Consider the following 17257-nt stretch of genomic DNA (forward strand, 5'->3'; position numbering starts at 1 on the left):
GAGCGCTGCAATGGCAGGAAGGGGTTAATGAAGCAATTTTAGTGGATAGATCAACCTAAAACACTTTCTGTTCAGGCAGGCCTAGTCACAAATCCCCTGGCTGCTGCACGCACAGCCTGCATGGGGAAAAAAAAAAAAAAGTTTCATTTTAAACCAGATGTTAAAAACTTGTTTTAGAAGTGTTTAACTTATATTCTGTAGATTGAGCTTTAATCACACAAAGAAGGCTCCTGCATGGTCTAGACAGAACAGGAGATGCAAAATTCTTAATGAAAGAAAGGCTGTCTAAGTCACATTAAGGGAGGTGTACCTAAGGCTGTATACAGAGTGATTAAACTCCTTAAGTTGTATTGTAAATTAAGACAGAGTATGCCTAAACATAGCCTGCACTTTAGTTGATGGCTGAATAAACCACATTAACATTTCACTGCTGGGTGCTGAGAATGATCAGTTTTTGAATTCTCATTTTGAATAGCAAACTTACCTGCTAGTACCTATCCCAATTTTGGTAATCAAGAGTGCCAACCAGTTAATTTCTAGGCTGATTATTTTTATACAACGGCTCTACGCCTGCTTAATGTTGTAATAAATCAGGAGCAGCCCATCACCTCTGTGCTACTTGGGTTAAAGGACCACTATAGTGCCAGGAAAACAAACTCGTTAATAGGTTCCCCCCAACCTCATGGCCCCCCTCCCGCCGGGCTCTATGGGGAGGAAGGGGCTAAAATCTCACCTTTCTCCAGCGTCGGGCTCCCCTCCCACTTCCCCTGAATGCGCATGCGTGGCAAGAGCTGCGCGTGCATTCAGTCAGTCCATAGGAAAGCATTCTTAATGCTTTCCTATGGACGCTGGTGAAAATCACAGTGAGAAGCGTGGAAGCGCCTCTAGCGGCTGTCAATGAGACAGCCACTAGAGGCTGGATTAACCCTAATGTAAACATAGCAGTTGCTCTGAAACTGCTATGTTTACAGCAGGCAGGGTTAAACCTAGATGGACCTGGCACCCAGACCACTTCATTGAGCTGAAGTGGTCTTGGTGCCTATAGTGGTCATTTAATGAGGAAGCATTAGGCTCAGCCACAATGGGCAGCAATGGCTGGGTGACAGCTGGTTACTTTCAGCCTATCAAAGCACCGTTTGCTGGTATGAAGTGTATGTGTAAAAGTGTGTAATCTCAGACTTTAATACCTCCAGTTGGGACAAGGCAGAGAGTAACCGGGGACCCTCTGTCTGTGCTAAACTACTCGAAAATGGTTTAATAAAAACGGAAGGACGGTGCCAAAGGACCCCAGAAACTAAAACTAATTAGATAACATTAAATAGTTTTATGCAATATGATATTGATATATTGTAAAACACATCTCATTATATATACTGAATTTAATTAGGTAATGACAGTACTAGTAAATACTCAAGCAAAAATACTCTTTATTCAAATATCATGAATCCAGGAGGGTTCTTACCAACAAAGACAAGAACAAATCACAAAAAAATAAAAATTAAAAAAACTGGACAGCAATGCAATAATGTACAGTGCGTTTATAAAGAAAACCCTCTACACTACCGGTTATATTCCAGCAGGCTCACTAAGTATTGTTTTTTTTAAACACCTCTAAACATTTAATGTAATTGTTACATGGCAGAGGTTCTGGTCTGCATTAAAGCAGCACACGCGCAAGACGATTTATTACATTTGGTAGTTTGTGATAACACATTCAACTCCTTTTCACTCTCACACTTTTCCTCTATGCCATTTCTAAAAGGAAACAACCTTCAGCCACAACTACTTGGATGAAGCCGACGGATTGAGTATAGAGAGCTGCTTTAAGATTGACAGCTATGTATAAACATCTGCCTTGTGTTTCAGGTAAGAAGAACATTTGAACGGGGCAAGGCTCTAAACAGATCAGAATTATATTATATATAAAAAAAAAAAGTTTCAATTCCTGAAATAAATATAAAACAGCCCATAAGGGGGTTAAGAAGGACCACCTCTAACACGATGAGAGGCAAAATTATGCCTCTACTGGAGAGGCAGATCTAGAGCGTGGTTTAGGAGAGGAACTGTCAGCTTCTTTAGGATCGCCAACATTCATGGCTTCCTCCTCAGACTCTTCAGCAACAGTGATTTCAGGAGGTGGTGGTGATGGTGGTGGTGGTGGTGGAAGAGGCTCAGGATCGTCCTCAGCTGCAGTTACAATGGTTTCTCCCTCCTCAATTTCAACTTCCTGGTCAGATTCTGTAGTAAGAGCAATAGTGTCCTCTTTCTTGATTTTCTTGGACCTATCCCTGCTTCGGCTTCTTTCAGTACGGCTACGCTTACCACTTCTTTCCCTGCTGCGACTGCGTCTGCTACGTCCACTCCTTCGTCTCTTGTCTCTGCTGCGGCTTCTCTCTCTGCTCCGGTTCTCTCTCTTATGCTTACTCCTATTGCTGTCTCTCCCTTCCCTACTGCGGCTACGCCTCTCCTTGCTTCTGTCCCGTTCCTTACGGTCTTTGCTTCGGCTTCTCTCTTTGCTCCGACTACCCTCTCTTTCCCTCTTTTCTTTACTTTGACTTCTTTCTTTACTTGCACTATCCCTTTCTCTTTCCTTGCTCCTGCTCCGCTCTTTACTTTGGCTGTCTCTATTCTCTTTGCTTTTGCTTCTACTTTCCCTTTCTCTGCTTTCCCTCTCCTTGCTATGACTTTTGCTTCTTTCCAGTCTCTCATTGCTACGACTTCTGCTTCTCTCTTTGCTCCTGCTTTCTCTCTCCTTACTACGACTTTGACTGTCCCTCTCCCTTCTTCCCTTACTTCTACTTCGACTTCCTTCTCTTTCTTCACTGCCATCCTTCCCACGGCCCTTGCTGCGACTCCTGCTCTCCCTCTCCTTGCTGCGACTCCTGCTCTCCCTCTCCTTGCTGCGACTCCTGCTCCTTTCCCGCCGTCTGCTCCTGCTGCGAGACCGTGACCTACAAATACAAAGACAAGATTTGTTAAAAAGGCAGCCACGTCACTTTTGAGAAAAAAAAAAAAAGTGTAAACTATGTACACCATGTCAACACATGCAGAAACATCTACTTGGTTTCTGATTCCAACTAACCTGGATCTGGAGTGGCTGCTTCTGCTTCTTCTTGACCGGGATCTGAAATATGTGTTAAAAATTTTATCAATATTTGAAAAGAAAAATTACAGTTAACACACAACCAATGCTAATATCTCCCAGACTGTTCTACATATCAAAGACTAAATATGGGAAGGCGTTACATTAGCAAATCCTTCTTAAAGCAGCACGTTTGACACCAGTCTAAATCAGGCTTAGGAGAAATACATAGACAACAAAGTCCCTACTTTGTCTCTGTAAATCTCTTGACTGGGTTGAAATTCAAGTGAAATCATAACAGTCAAAAGGAGTATTTTATAAAAATGTTATCTTTATGAAATACTCTTTTTCAGGGTGGGGTTGAGAGTGCCACTTTAACTTTGAATCCCTTATCTATTGAAATATTGCACTCAAATAGTATAATAAGAATAAAATACAATAAAGGACTGAGAGATAGTGTTTTTGCTTGCCTCTCTTCAAATATAAGTGAAATCAATGTTAAATCAAACTTAACGAACGCCAACAATTGTTGCTGATTGAATTCCCAGAGATGATGCATCAAGAATGTCATTCCGTTTTAACAATATTACCTCCTGGAGGGTACAGGAGTATCAAGAAGTACGCCTGCAGTTACTTTGTATCATGACAGCAGTCCATGTGCAAGTAAAATGTAACTTTTAATAATCAATTTTAAAAGCAAACTAAGCAAATAGAATGTAACTTTAGATAGTTAATGTAAAAAACAAACAAATAGTAGGACAGAGATACTAGAGAAGTGGAGAAAAAGGAGGTTGAGAGATGGCTCCAATAGGAAGGAATAAAATAATAAAGTTATAGAGCCGTTAGTCGGCGAAAAGCGCGTCGGGACTAGGGACTAGTACAGGAGAGGGTGAAGTGACAGATAGGAATTCAAGCTGAATTAGATGATTTGATAAATTCGTAGACAGTCACCCTTTTCCAGACCATTTATTCTGTATTCAAATTTGGATTTCAGGAAGGACGCTATACTAAAACGTTTGGGTAGTGATTTCTACTAGAGGTAGCTTTTTAGCTCAACGTGACAGAAGTGGGGGAGGTTTTTTGTAAATATGGCTATGTTGTGATTGATTATAGGAGTGTATTTTGGGGGTTTCTACACAGACCTCTATAACTTTATTATTTTATTCCTTCCTATTGGAGCCATCTCTCAACCTCCTTTTTCTCCACTTCTCTAGTATCTCTGTCCTACTATTACTCCACAGACCTGTTTGTTTTTTACATTAACTATCTAAAGTTACATTCTATTTGCTTAGTTTGCTTTTAAAATTGATTATTAAAAGTTACATTTTACTTGCACATGGACTGATGTCATGATACAAAGTAACTGCAGGCGTACTTCTTGATACTCCTGTACCCTCCAGGATACTCTGTATTTTCTATTTTCTTCTTTCTCAACCGAGATATTCAGTTTTACTGTTTACAAAGTGGGAACTGTCCACTTTAGTAGAGATATATCTATATATGAAACCAAGAGGGCTGCACTCACCTGAACATGCATACATTATAGGGTGCTGCTGGAGCCAAAATATACAATCCAGCACCTCACTTATTCACGGAAAAAAAAAATGATTTAAAATCTTAGAGGTTGTAAAAGAGTTTTATATAAAAAACCCTCACTTAGGCAAAAAAATAATGAGGGTTTAGTAACATTATATGATCATATATTGCATAAGACTGCCACAACGTCAATGTACCCCATTCTTGGCAGGTCCTACTCTAGCAGCCTAATGCTTGCTCCTATGAGATTAATCCACTTAGTGAATATGTGAGTGCGCTGGATTGTGTGTTTTGTATATTTTGGCCCCACCAGCACCCTATAATGTATGCATGTTCAGGTGAGTGCAGCCCTCTTTTTTATTTATTTATATATTTGGGAGTCCAGGCCAACTCCTTTTTGCACCCCTCCCTGTCACAGGTGCCAGATTCCAGGACCCTATTTAGCCTTGACTTGCAGAGAGTCCCAGTAATTAAGTATTTCCCAAGTAAGTGGATTAATCTCATAAGAGCAAGCATTAGGCTGCTAGAGTAGGACCTGCCAAGAATGGGGTACATTGATGTTGTGGCAGGCCTATGCAATATATGATCATATAATGTAACTAAACCTCCTCATTGTTTTGTACATACATACATACATACACACCATATATACTCTAGTAGAAGTCTAGTTTTTCAGCACATTTTTTGTGCTGCAAACCCCCCACTCGACATACTCGAGTCAATGTCTGTATTATGGCAACTTACATTGCCATAATACAGACCAGGACCGCCGGGCTCATAACAAGCCCAGCGGTCCTGTTGGGGGCTGACAGCGAGCTGTTACTTACCTTTCCTGCAGCTCCTGTCACCTCCCTTTCTCCTCCGTGCCGTTCAGCTCCACTGTCTCGCGAGAGCCGCGGCGTCTGAGCGTTGCCACGGGTTACCGTGGCAACAATCCGCGCGGCACTCGGACCGCGAGACTGCATCACATACACACACACACACACTCTGCATTAGATACACACACTGCAAATACAAATTCAATTAATTTTTGGGGGGGATCTAATTTTATTTAGAAATTTACCAGTAGCTGCTGCATTTCCCACCCTAGTCTTATACTCGAGTCAATAAGTTTTCCCAGTTTTGGGGGGTAAAATTAGGGGTCTCAACTTACATTTGGGTCGATACATACATACAAAAAATTGGTATTAGCTTAAGATACATTTCCTGCATCATATAGCTGCTTACTCGGAGGATAGTGGAAGACTAATTTCTAAATATCCCCCTATGTTTGTCTATTTATTGCCTCAGAGGTGTGGAGATTTATTTTAGAATTTCTTTAACTATTTAGAGGACCTATCTACTTAAGCTCTCTGTAGTTATAATAGACAGCCCTATACTGATATCTGTTTGGCAGATATACATTGTGTTTCAAAGGATTGAATTAAGAATTAAGCTTCTCCATTTTACTTTCTATATACACTTGTTTTATCAGCATTGTCACGAAAGTAACTTCGCCACTGTTTTTTGGACGGGCCTGTTTGCCAGCCTCCTACCCTGTGACTATGGCCCCTGCAATAGACAGGGTTCTGCTTGGAGATAATTGGATTAGAATTAGTACAGTTACTGATCCAATTATCTCCCAAGCAGAGGGGAGGGATTGTGTGCTGTGTGTGGGAGTGTCGTGCCTTGTAACCTTATTGTTATTGGTCTGTGAAGTTGCAAATCAGTCCCCCACAAGGTCCCTGTGGGCGTACCCCTTGCATGGGGATTGTCATATAAAGCCAAGTGTGGCTCCCATTAAACAGAGATTTGTTTACCCCTTCATGAAGTCTTGGGCTCATGTTTGGGGGATTGGAGAACTACATTCACTATGGGGATTGCTATATCACAATACTCCCCTGAGTATAATCACTAGCTCTTATAAGAGCTGTTCCTGCTATACTCTCTGGGCTAGGAGAGGTCTACCCACTGGAAGCTGGATCCTGATCTTGGGTCCAGGGTGGGTGGAGAACGGCAAGATCCCAACAAAGCTGCGGCGGTTCGTGGGGTTCACGGTGGTTATGGTGTTCCTGTACAGTGCCTATGGTGCTTGCAAGAACTAGGAAGCAGCAATTGATGGAGATACACGGATGGTGTGCCAGGCGGTCCGTCACAAGCATTTTTATATAGCCCACTCTCTAGTGTTCTGTATTGCAACAATATTTAGATACAGTGTACATCGTCTGATTTGTACCCAGTATGTTACAATACACACACACACTGACTCCTCTAGTCCTTTTAAGGAGTCAGATTCATACGTGGATATTTACTGGTTAAGAGATCACTTTTTAGGGTTCTTTTTTCTAATCTTTTATAAAAATGAAATCGGACATGCAAGACAGAGGCAATAAATAGAGAAAATTATATTGTGAAAGGACTTTGTGAAAGAGAAAAAAATGCAATAAATATTGGAGAGGCACCCTCACTCCCCATTATAACTTATAAAAAGTATAACTCAATAATATTAACATTTTTACATGGAGAAGTTCTACAACTGTTACGTCTTTGCCGCCATGCCTAGTTATCTTCCTCTCGTGGTCCAAACACTTATAGAGAAGCATTGAGGGACAATTGGCACATGTGAGGCAAGCACGGTGAACGCGTTACAGCTGCAAGAAGGGTGGACAGGGGAGGGGCCGGCTGTCACGGGTGGGAGAGGCGGGCTCTTTGAGGGAGGAGAACTCAGACACATTGTTAGGGTTTCTACTTGTAGGTGTACTCACAGTGCTGCCTGCAAGGGGAGAAGCAAATTACATCACCAGCATGCGGTACATGCTAACAAAAGATGTACATTTTGACATTCGGCGGTTCTGGTCTGCCCAGTTCATATGTGGAACTAGACTGTGGCACAAAAGTGCAGATCTCGGTATAGGTGGTGTTTCAGGCAGAAATGCTGCACATGAAGATTGCTTGCACAATGACCACTTCAAAAAGCAGATGTGGTCATGGACATTGGAGTGACCCCTTATTAAACCTTGCACGTTTTGTACTTAACCCTTTTCTTTATTTCACCTTTAGTTCGTTAGAAGTAGACTACTTTTTCCTTTTTTTAGGGGCAGCGTGATCTTTGGTAATGGGAGGTGCTAAAATAAGGTTACAATTCAGTTGCCAAGGTAATTTACACCAATCCATCAGTCAAAAAAAATTCTACAGAAGGGTAAAGTTTAGAAATTAGGGACAGAGGAGAATAAAATGGATATTGAGCAGTAAAGTGTCCATTGCACCTCACAGAATGCAGTCAAAGTCACTTCAACATGCATTCATAAATCATTTAACTGGCAAAAGAAGCATTAGTTCATACCGTGAGCGACTGCGGGAAGAAGAACGCTTAACCCAAGAGCCAGCCCTATCCTCCACAAGTCGTATTCTACGTCCATTAACCTCTGTTCCATCCAGCTTCTCTAGGGCCCGTCTCATGTCAGAGTAAGAACGGAACTCAATGACTCCTTCATTTTGACGTCGCTGATGAGCGTCAGCAAAGGTTACCTCTCCAGCCTGGCGCATGAAATCCTACAAGACAGATAAGGATTTGAAAAACATGAGGAAATTACACAAACATCAACAAAGTTAAGAATAGAGGGAGTGGGAAAAAAAAACCTATTTCAAAATACAAACCCATGCATATATAAATGGTTTAGCCAGGCCTTAAAAGTTTCTTGCCAATGCAAATCATAGAATACCCTGCAGGGTGAATTTCTACTCACCAGGGCTTGCTGTACATGTATAACATACATTTCTATTAATTTTCTGTTCATGGGGTATGCATAATAGTACAACCAAGAAATGAAATGTTTCAATGTCTCCTCCTCATTAGCAATGTTTGCGCTGGCATTGTTTTGTCAGAAAATTAAACATTGTCCTTGTCATTAAAGGAACACTCCAAGCAATATAGTGGTGATGGTGCCAGGATTGCCCTGATGTCATCCAACAGTAAAACGTCTAGACATTTGCTCAAGGTTTGACAACTCACCAGCAGTCAGCTGGGCACCGGACACATCCTTCCAGAGAGCCAAAAGTTTTCTGCTAGCCTGGCGATGCAAGTTTTATAGGTATTGTAACAGCTTCATGTCACTGAAGTGGAATCTTGAGTACCAGACGCGGTTCTTCCACATATTAATGCCCACAGTCCCCAGCAGCCCATGCCCTCTGTGCTGCTTGGGCTAGAGAGGAAGCAATAGTCTGAGCAGTAATGGGTAGCTGTGATTGGCTGAGTTGTCACAGTACCCACTGCTGGTATGAATTGGTAAGGCTAGAAGGAAGGGAGAATTCTCTGCTTCAAAATATTTGCAGGGTGTGCCAGGATGTTGGTGACAGGGACCCTCATTAAGTGATAATCATTTATCAATGAGATGAAATCATTGTGTATACAGTCTATAGTATCCCTTTAACCCCGTAAGAACCAAACTTCTAGAATAAAAGGGAATCATAACATGTCACACATGTCATGTGTCCTTAAGGGGTTAACACATTGACTGGAGTGATCAATTGACAGCCGTGCAGAAAGCAGAGATAGAAGATTATAGGAATGGACAGTCAATATTTCTCACCTTAAGGTCCTGCCAGCTACATCGTGTAGAAAGGTTCTCCACCCTCAGTCGGTACATTGTGCGTATTGGAGGACCAAACTTGTCACTGCTGCTTTTACGATATCCATAACCGCCTTTGACACAGGGACAGAGGGAAAAAATGTTTAGAGGAAGCCAGAATGCACAGGCAAGATTGTGTGGTACATTATGTACTAGGCCAATTTATACTATGTGTATGCATGTAACGTGTTTGCTACCAGTCACAAATTATTAAGTATCCCATTACAAAAGCCAAGTTTAAAAATTGGCCTGTGTGCCAAGTGCCCTAACTATCCCAACCTCCCAATACTATTATGAAAACCCTTTTACATGTGTCCCCCCATCCACACCCAATTTAATAAATGCCCCATGCACCCTTCACTTACCTTGGAGCAGGGGACTCCCTTCAGCCGCCCGCGCTCCCTCTGCCTGCCCAGCGTCGGACGGCTGCCCCAGGCCCCCCACGACTGGAAAACCCAGCGCGCTCCCCCACGCACGCGCCCCCCCAGCGTCACCTCCTCGGATCTCGCGAGAAGAAGAGAGAGGAGGGGGAGGGAAAGGAAGAGGTTGCAGGGAAAGAGCGCTTGGAGGAACGCTTGTTGCGTCAGCCTCATGATACACTCACTATGGCCTTTCAATTAACAGGTCACAGAGCTGCAATCACTACATGATTTCATCCCTCGTTCATCAGCATTTTTACACAAGAGAGGATTTCTTTGGAAATTAAGACATTGATGTCTGATATAGATTAAAATGGGATGACGTTTAAAAGACTGCAGCTTTATCAGTAATGAGGTAAACAATTCTTCTGCTAATAATACAATGAAGAATTTCCTCAATTACTCCCAATACACAGTTCAATCATAGGTTAGGACCTGTAGGTTTATATAAAAAAAAAAAAAAAAAATCTACTCTTTGGCTCACAGTATGCTACATTACATTTAAGATTGCATATCTTGCATGCAATAGGATTTCTATTAAAAAACAATGCTGAGCCATTAGTAGATTTGCTCATTAAACTTTAAAAGCAAACAAAATGAAAAAACATGTTATAAAATTGTGCAATTTGGCTTTTAATGTGGTCTTCAAATATCTGTGAACATCAGACTACAGGATGTATCACATTCCCTGTATAGTCAATTGTACACAGAGAACATTGTTTGTGACATCTTTGCATAATGCAGGAAACCAGATACGTACAATGCTTTACCAATTCCATACCAAATAGCAAACACTAATGCAGAACATGAATATGAATTATATACAGGGGGTGGACAAATAATAGACAAACCTACCAATATACGTTATGAATGATCTAATATGGGTAGTGCCACCTTTGCCATCAGAACATCTTCCATCCTTGGCATGACATCACGCAGGCAATAAAGCGAGTATAAGTAGGATAAACTTATCTACCTCACACTCTGTGCTCGATAACATTTGCAAAGGTTTTAGATCTGGTGATTGGGGAGACCGTGGAAGATACTTCAAATCATCTTTCCACTCATAAAACCATTCTCTCTTTTACCCATGTATATTATCTCAACACAACTAGGGAACATTGTGAGAAATAGTGCCTCAAGCTGAATGCATCAAGCTGTAAAATAACCCATTACATTGGCCATTCAGAGCATTAAATTGATCTAATGACTTCCTCAAGATGGGTATATATGTCACTCCATATTCCTCATATGTTAATAGCTGTGTAATTTCTGTTTTTCTCCTAACAGAAATCACTTCGTACGCAGAAAAAGGAGTGAAAGAGGACTTTGACAATGCGGTTCTCCCCACTGCTCAATAATCCTCACAAAAGGTTACGCATCTTTGCCATTGACCGTGTATACAAATGCTTTCTGAATAGCAGGCACATCATTAATCCCACTAATTTGACCCAATGTGCATATATGTATATTGCCAAAGATGTGTTAATTCAAATTGGTCTTAATGCTATACTTCTGCATTTCTCTTTTTCGCAGTGAGCTGTAGCTTCCATTACATTTTCTCTCTCGGAAGATTAGATGCATTAATGGATTTATCTGGGCAGCTTTTAATGGCAGAGTAAATAATGTTGTAATTAGTGAGTAATGCACTTGCAGTTCAGGAACCAGCTAACTTGCACATTTGGAATTTTATTAGATGCTCTGAAGATTCTCGTCAATTGTCAGACCACCAAAACGGTTACCAAATATTATTCACTTTTGCAACTTCAACTGAGATTTCATTTATTCAATTCAGTCTTCCATTATCTTGTCCACCCCTGTAGTCAAGTAAATGTCTGCAAAATGTCCACATCTTAAAAATAAGGTTGATTAGTAGCTCCAGATCATTGGTAGATTAGAAGTAATGGTCATGATAAAGGAGCACAATACAATGTGTCACAAAATCAATTGCTTTTGCTCTTTTACAGATATTGGTACAGGTTCACCTACATAGGAACAACTGACCTTAAGGTCTGACCAGTGATCTCTGAGCTGGTGTCGCATCCTCTTGTTCGGCAGCGGACACTTCTCTATACAGCTCAGGATTGGTAACAAAATATTTGAAAATTCAGGTTTGTATTAGGCTTAAAAAAAAAACACATTTAAAAAAACAAAAAAAAAAAAAAAAAAAACGCAGCGCAAAGCTACACACAACCGTGTACTTACTGCGGGTATCCCTCCTTGGAGCACGTGCATGTTCCACAATAACTCGCTCTCCACAGAGGTCTCTCCCATTCATTTCGTACACTGCATCATCTGCATCACGAAGATCCTCAAACTCCACAAAACCATACCTGACAAAAAAAAATAAAAATTCAGGATTAAATGGAAAATATGAGGTAAATCCAAAAATCCAAACAAACACTTTTTAAAAGTATTGAAAACTATTGGTTCTACCTGCAGCTACATCCCTGTGCCACACTAAAAGACACTTATTTATTTCTGCAAATACGTTGATGGGACAAATAGTTTGTCCAAGAGCAGTTCCACTCTACATAGGACAAGTGGAACTGTTCTGGTAATTAAGAGCAACCATATTTAGTGAAACTGGTTAAAGACTTACTTCATCCACCCCAGTTCCCCCCACCCCAAAAAAGACAAAAAGAAAACAACAGCTGTCAAACAATGCCTGTTCCAAAAAAAAAAAAAAACACAACTTACCTCTGTGACAGCATCTAGGTCAAGTTCTCCCCTCAGTCCGATCATGCTCAACTGATGTCTCAACTGCTTTGGATGTCATGGAGGATGGGCTGAAGTAGGGACATGAATACCATGGGTAGGTGGGAAGGGGTGGCATACAGTCATTGGACACCATTCACCAACATGCTGTGTGTGCTGATGTCCAAAATTAACATTAGCCAACCGGAACTCTAATTGAGGGGTAACACTTTGTATGCGCAGTGTATCATAGTAAAACACTGCACACACAAATGCCAGGTCATGGTGCATGGCTGGTGTAACCTCTAAAGGATCAGCTCTCTCACAAGAGAAGAGAGCTGACCCAAGTTGTATGTGTTATGGGCCGTTGCTTTATGCAAAATGTGGACAAAATTGATACAGCCAGCTCGTATTCTAAGCTGATTGATGGGAGCTGGAAATGGTGTTACCCTCAGAAACAAAAATGTAAAACGTCTTCAGTATGACGTTCCAGTCATACTGAAATGCTGCACATCCCAAACCCTTGCATTACATACTCTTTAAAGGGATCCTAAAGTCCCAGGAAAACAAAGCAGTTTTCCAGGCACTATAGGTTTAATAGGTGAGCCCCCTCCTGCGGGGCTGAAGGGGATTATTATTAATATTATTTAAAATCCCTTCAGCCACTTACCTGAAACCAGCGCCGGTGTCCCTCTGTGCTGGGTCAGGCTCCACCCACGCTCCTCCCCCACCGGTGTCAGCAGACAGGGGAGACCTAATGTGCTTGCGTGGCAAAGGCCGCACGAATTAGACCCCCCCCCCACAGGAAAGCATAATTCAATGCTTTCCTATGGGGAAAATCTGCCGCTGGAGGTCTTCATGCAGAGCGTGAGGGCGTCCAGCGTCATATAATGGACCAAAAGTCTGTTTGGATTCCAGAAGCGCCCCCAGTGGCTATCTGGTAGACAGTCACAGAGGGCAGACTTAGAGCTGCAATGTAAACACAAAGTGCAATAGGGACACAGCACCCAGACCACTTCAATTAGCTGAAGTGGTCTGTGTGCCTAGTGCCCCTTTCAGCAAAATGAAGTGGTTATAGTGCACAGAGAAACCCATAAACAATCTGAGTTTCTAATTATATGCTTGGTACATATAAAAAAATAAATAAAAACTATTAACACCTATAGTACAAAATCTCCATGAAATAATTTGACTTTGTTGCAATTTCATTGTAACTCCAACAAAGTCAAAATACATAAGGTAAAGTAGCACTAGTGACAGCTGTGTGGAGAAAGGCAGTGTATATTGAGACACAAGCAGTCTTGTGGGATACACCATATGACTCAATGTTATATTCTTGTGCATGCGTGAGTACAGCACACTGATGTGGGGACCTGGCAGATGAAGCGTCAGGAGCTGGAAAGGATGCACCGGTTAAAGGAGACTGTAGCTGCAAGGGACAACTTCAGGTGCGTAAAACTTGCCTTCCTCTGCACTGTGTGGTCACCACACTGCAAGTGACTATGTCACCATCATGTGTATTTGTAAAATATGCAATTACCCCAGACTTTAACAGAGCCACTTTAAGAAGCCTTTTTTAAAGGGACACTATAGTCACCTGAACAACTTCAGCTTAATGAGGTTGTTCAGGTGAGTGCTACAGCTACCCGGAGCCTTTTTCTTGTAAGCACTGTATTTTCTGAGAAAATGCAGTGTTTACATTGGAAGCTTGGAACACCTCTTGTTGCAGTCAATCAGACGGCCACCAGAGGGACTTCCGAGTTCAGAGGCCCTAAAAAGGCCTCTCGTCCGATGCATTCTGGGTGAATGCATCAGACGGGCTATCAGCACACAAAGCACTGTGAGCGCGCTTTGTGTGCTGATAGCCTGTCAGCACTGCTGTGGGCGTGGCTTCAGCTGACAGCTGAAGCCCGAACCCACAGGGACGCTTACTGTCCACAATAGTGGTTGAAGGGGGGGGGGGGGGAGAGACCTACTCTCCTTCCCCCCCCCCGGCCCCCACCGCTGTGCGGCAGGTGGGGGCCCTAAAATTATCAATAAGGGGGGGGACCTATTGTCCCCCCCCCGGCCCCCACCCCTGAGCGGCGGGTGGGGGCCCTAAAATTATCGATAAGGGGGGGACACCTACTGTCCCCCCCCAGCCCCCACCCCTGTGTGGCGGGTGGGGGCCCTAAAATTATCAATATGGGGGGGACCTACTGTCCCCCCCCAGCCCCCACTCCTGTGTGGCGGGTGGGGGCCCTAAAATTATCAATGTTAATTTAATCAATTTTCCCACGCTTGTAAAATGACACAGAGCACTGTGATTGGATGGCTTGAAATCCATCCAATCACAGTGCTCTGTCATTTTTCAAGCGTGGGAAAATTCCAAAGAACTTTCCCACGCTTGTAAAATGACACAGAGCACTCTGATTGGCTTAAACCCACCAATCAGAGTGTTCTTAGCCTAATTGCAGGGCGGGGCAAGGCTTTATAAGCAGCAGCCCCCCCCCCCTTATTGATAATTTTAGAAAGCGAGCTGAGCTGTCAGACAGCTCAGCTCGCGAACGCGCATTCCGCGCACATGCGCGGTAAAGCGCTCAGGTTCTTCATAGGGCGGCATTCAATGCCGCTCTATGAAGAACGCGATTGGTGCAGCGCGAAGCCGTCCCATTGGGCCCCGCGATTTCGTCATTTTGACGAAAAAGGGGGCGCGGCCTAGCGGGGAGCTCGGCGCTGGAACGGAGGTAAGTTTTAATATAAAAACACCTCGAAATTTTTTTTTAATGAATGAAAGTACATATAAAAGCAAAAAGGAAGGCTGGGGGACCTGTCTTTCTTGCTTTTATATGGTGACTATAGAGTCCCTTTAAGATATGTTTAGTGCTGATGTATAGTCTATTAACTAAAAATACAATCGTAATCACTGAAAGTAAAAAAAAAAAAATAACCCCTCACCCCCCCCCCCCCAAAAAGTGTAATTTCACTCGATTTTTCTTTTTTTTGCAATGAGTCCCATGGCACATATTAGCTTGCACTGCAACACCTGAGAAAGGAAATATATACTCATCTGAAATATCTACTGGATCAGCTCCTGACAAAAGCAGTCAGTTATTGCATAAGTGATGGCTAATGGAAAATGGCCAAATGCAGCAGTGGGATATTTTATTCTAAAATGTGCTTGTAAATAAGTATGCAACAACACTGGAAAAGTCATTGTGCAGGGTATGCGGTCTCCCTTCCCAGTGAGTCTTACAATCAATTTACAAAAATCTTCAACAATAATCTTGCTGAAATGTAATTCTATCCACAGCAAAGATAAATAATGTAAAAAAACAAACAAAGCACAAACACATCCTGGGAGCATTTTCTTTTCAATTGTGAAAGCTGCACATTCACATGAGGACTCTGGACTGTCCAAGCATGGTTGGTGGCTCTGTAGACTGCAGCGCACACACTCCATTTACAACATATAACTTGCAAATATACACACACACACACCTGCAGACATACACACACGTGCTTATAATCTGTGCAGCATGGCTTCTATCAGCTTATAAAGTCAAAGGCACTGTGTGATTTGTAATAGCATTACTGGGGGCTACAGATACCCATTCCACTGATATTAAATCCCACAGAGTGCAATGAGCACTGCCTGCCCAGCTCCACACACGGTATGCAGTGACAGTGTGTAATAGGTATTGCCCTGGGCCATTATAATGCTCCTGCTCACACAGCGCGCTCTGGCCGCTTTGGCGGGATCCTCACTCTCACTCCGCCCCCCAACCCCCCCGGGAACCGGAGATCTATCACCACCCCACCCGCTCCCCGGGAGACTCACCCGTTTTTCAGATCCACCTCCACGATCTTGCCGAACCCCTTGAAGAATCGCTCCACGTCCCGCTCCCGCGCTCGGTGGCTCAGGCGGCCGATGTACACCCGCGGCATGGACGATGATCGCGACATGTCGCCGCAGCGCTGCTAGAGCTCCCCGGACAGAATCGTTGTGTGAGCGTCCTGTGCTGAGGACTGCGCGCGGTCCCGGTCTCCCACGGAGCTCCTCGACACAGCGACGGCGACAAGCTGCGCGCGAATGCAACCGGAAGGAAGTCCAGTCGGAGGGGCCGGACGCAAGCGTGCGCGGTGACGTAGTGACATTGCAATCGAGTTCTAAACAGCAGGGACACAACTACACTATGACTATGAATGGGGGCCGCCATATTCCCAGGACTCAGACAGGAGAGATAAGCCCAGGCCTTTCCAAGGTTCCTATCCAGTAGACGGACCCTGTCCTTTCTTAGTATAGCAAGCAGCTCGCTCAGTGTGGGCTAAACCCGTTTATTATTCGCCCCCTAGTGGTCGGTCGGGTCCTGTATGGGATGGGAGCTCTCCAGCTCACACAGTGACAGCCAGCTCCCACCCGGCCAGGGGCCCTTCATGGCTCCCGCTCACACAGGTCCCTTACCGGGATGGAGGGTTCCCATACTCTGCTGGGGGCCCTCTATCCCTGCAGCTCACAAAGAGCCCGTACCGGGATAGGAATTCCCAGTCTGTATCCGGCTAACAGAGAGCCTTTACTGATGGCAACCTTCTCAGCCAGAGGGAGCCGAGTTTACCTTAACCCCTTAAGGACACATGCCATGTGTGACATGTCATGATTCCCTTTTATTCCAGAAGTTTGGTCCTTAAGGGGTTAATGTGGAGCCCGAGCCGGCCCGTACTGACTGACAGAGCTGAGTTTGTTAGACGCGAAGCCCAGCTGCAGCCCTGGCGGCTCTCGGTGCGGGAAGCTGCGGGCCGGAGGGAGACCGAGTTGCTCCCAACGTGGTAACGCTGTAGCAGTGTGGAAAGTGGGGGCCAGAGTGTATGTGGGTGCAGGTCAATGTGAAAGGAAAGGGATCCAATTGCTGGTAGTGGAAAAATTGGAGTGGGCAGCA

At 43.6% G+C, this 17257-nt stretch overlaps 2 protein-coding genes across 3 annotated transcripts in view; one reads left to right on the plus strand and one right to left on the minus strand.

The window, feature by feature from the left end:
* The window catches only part of EPB41 (erythrocyte membrane protein band 4.1), a 403184-nt gene that overhangs the window by 273411 nt on the left and 112516 nt on the right, over positions 1-17257 (plus strand). The gene's annotated exons all lie outside the window — the stretch shown is intronic.
* SRSF4 (serine and arginine rich splicing factor 4) lies at positions 1408-16454 on the minus strand. Of its 2 annotated transcripts, XM_063454157.1 has the most exons (6): positions 16162-16454; positions 11850-11977; positions 9187-9299; positions 7941-8149; positions 3083-3124; positions 1408-2951 (listed from the first exon to the last, which is right to left on the minus strand). In XM_063454157.1, the coding sequence occupies exons 1-6, from the start codon at positions 16284-16286 to the stop codon at positions 2015-2017; spliced, it is 1554 nt and encodes a 517-aa protein (XP_063310227.1). In that variant the 5' UTR covers positions 16287-16454; the 3' UTR covers positions 1408-2014. The 2 variants fall into 2 exon arrangements, with proteins under 2 accessions (XP_063310227.1, XP_063310236.1); XM_063454166.1 differs by lacking the exons at positions 11850-11977; positions 16162-16454 and adding an exon at positions 9591-9814.

The sequence above is a fragment of the Pelobates fuscus genome, chromosome 1, assembly GCF_036172605.1.
Source record: "Pelobates fuscus isolate aPelFus1 chromosome 1, aPelFus1.pri, whole genome shotgun sequence".
NCBI classification, from domain to species: Eukaryota; Metazoa; Chordata; class Amphibia; order Anura; family Pelobatidae; genus Pelobates; species Pelobates fuscus.

What these genes read in the sequence shown, in the direction of transcription:
- SRSF4 (XM_063454157.1), bottom strand. Translation starts at nt 16,286, where the DNA reads ATGTCGCGATCATCGTCCATGCCGCGGGTGTACATCGGCCGCCTGAGC. An exon ending in GAGGTGGATCTGAAAAACGG is followed by an intron (nt 11,978 to 16,161) that starts GTGAGTCTCCCG and finishes TTTTTTTGTCAG; the next exon opens with GTATGGTTTTGTGGAGTTTG. An exon ending in TCTTCCCGCAGTCGCTCACG is followed by an intron (nt 3,125 to 7,940) that starts GTATGAACTAAT and finishes CACATATTTCAG; the next exon opens with ATCCCGGTCAAGAAGAAGCA.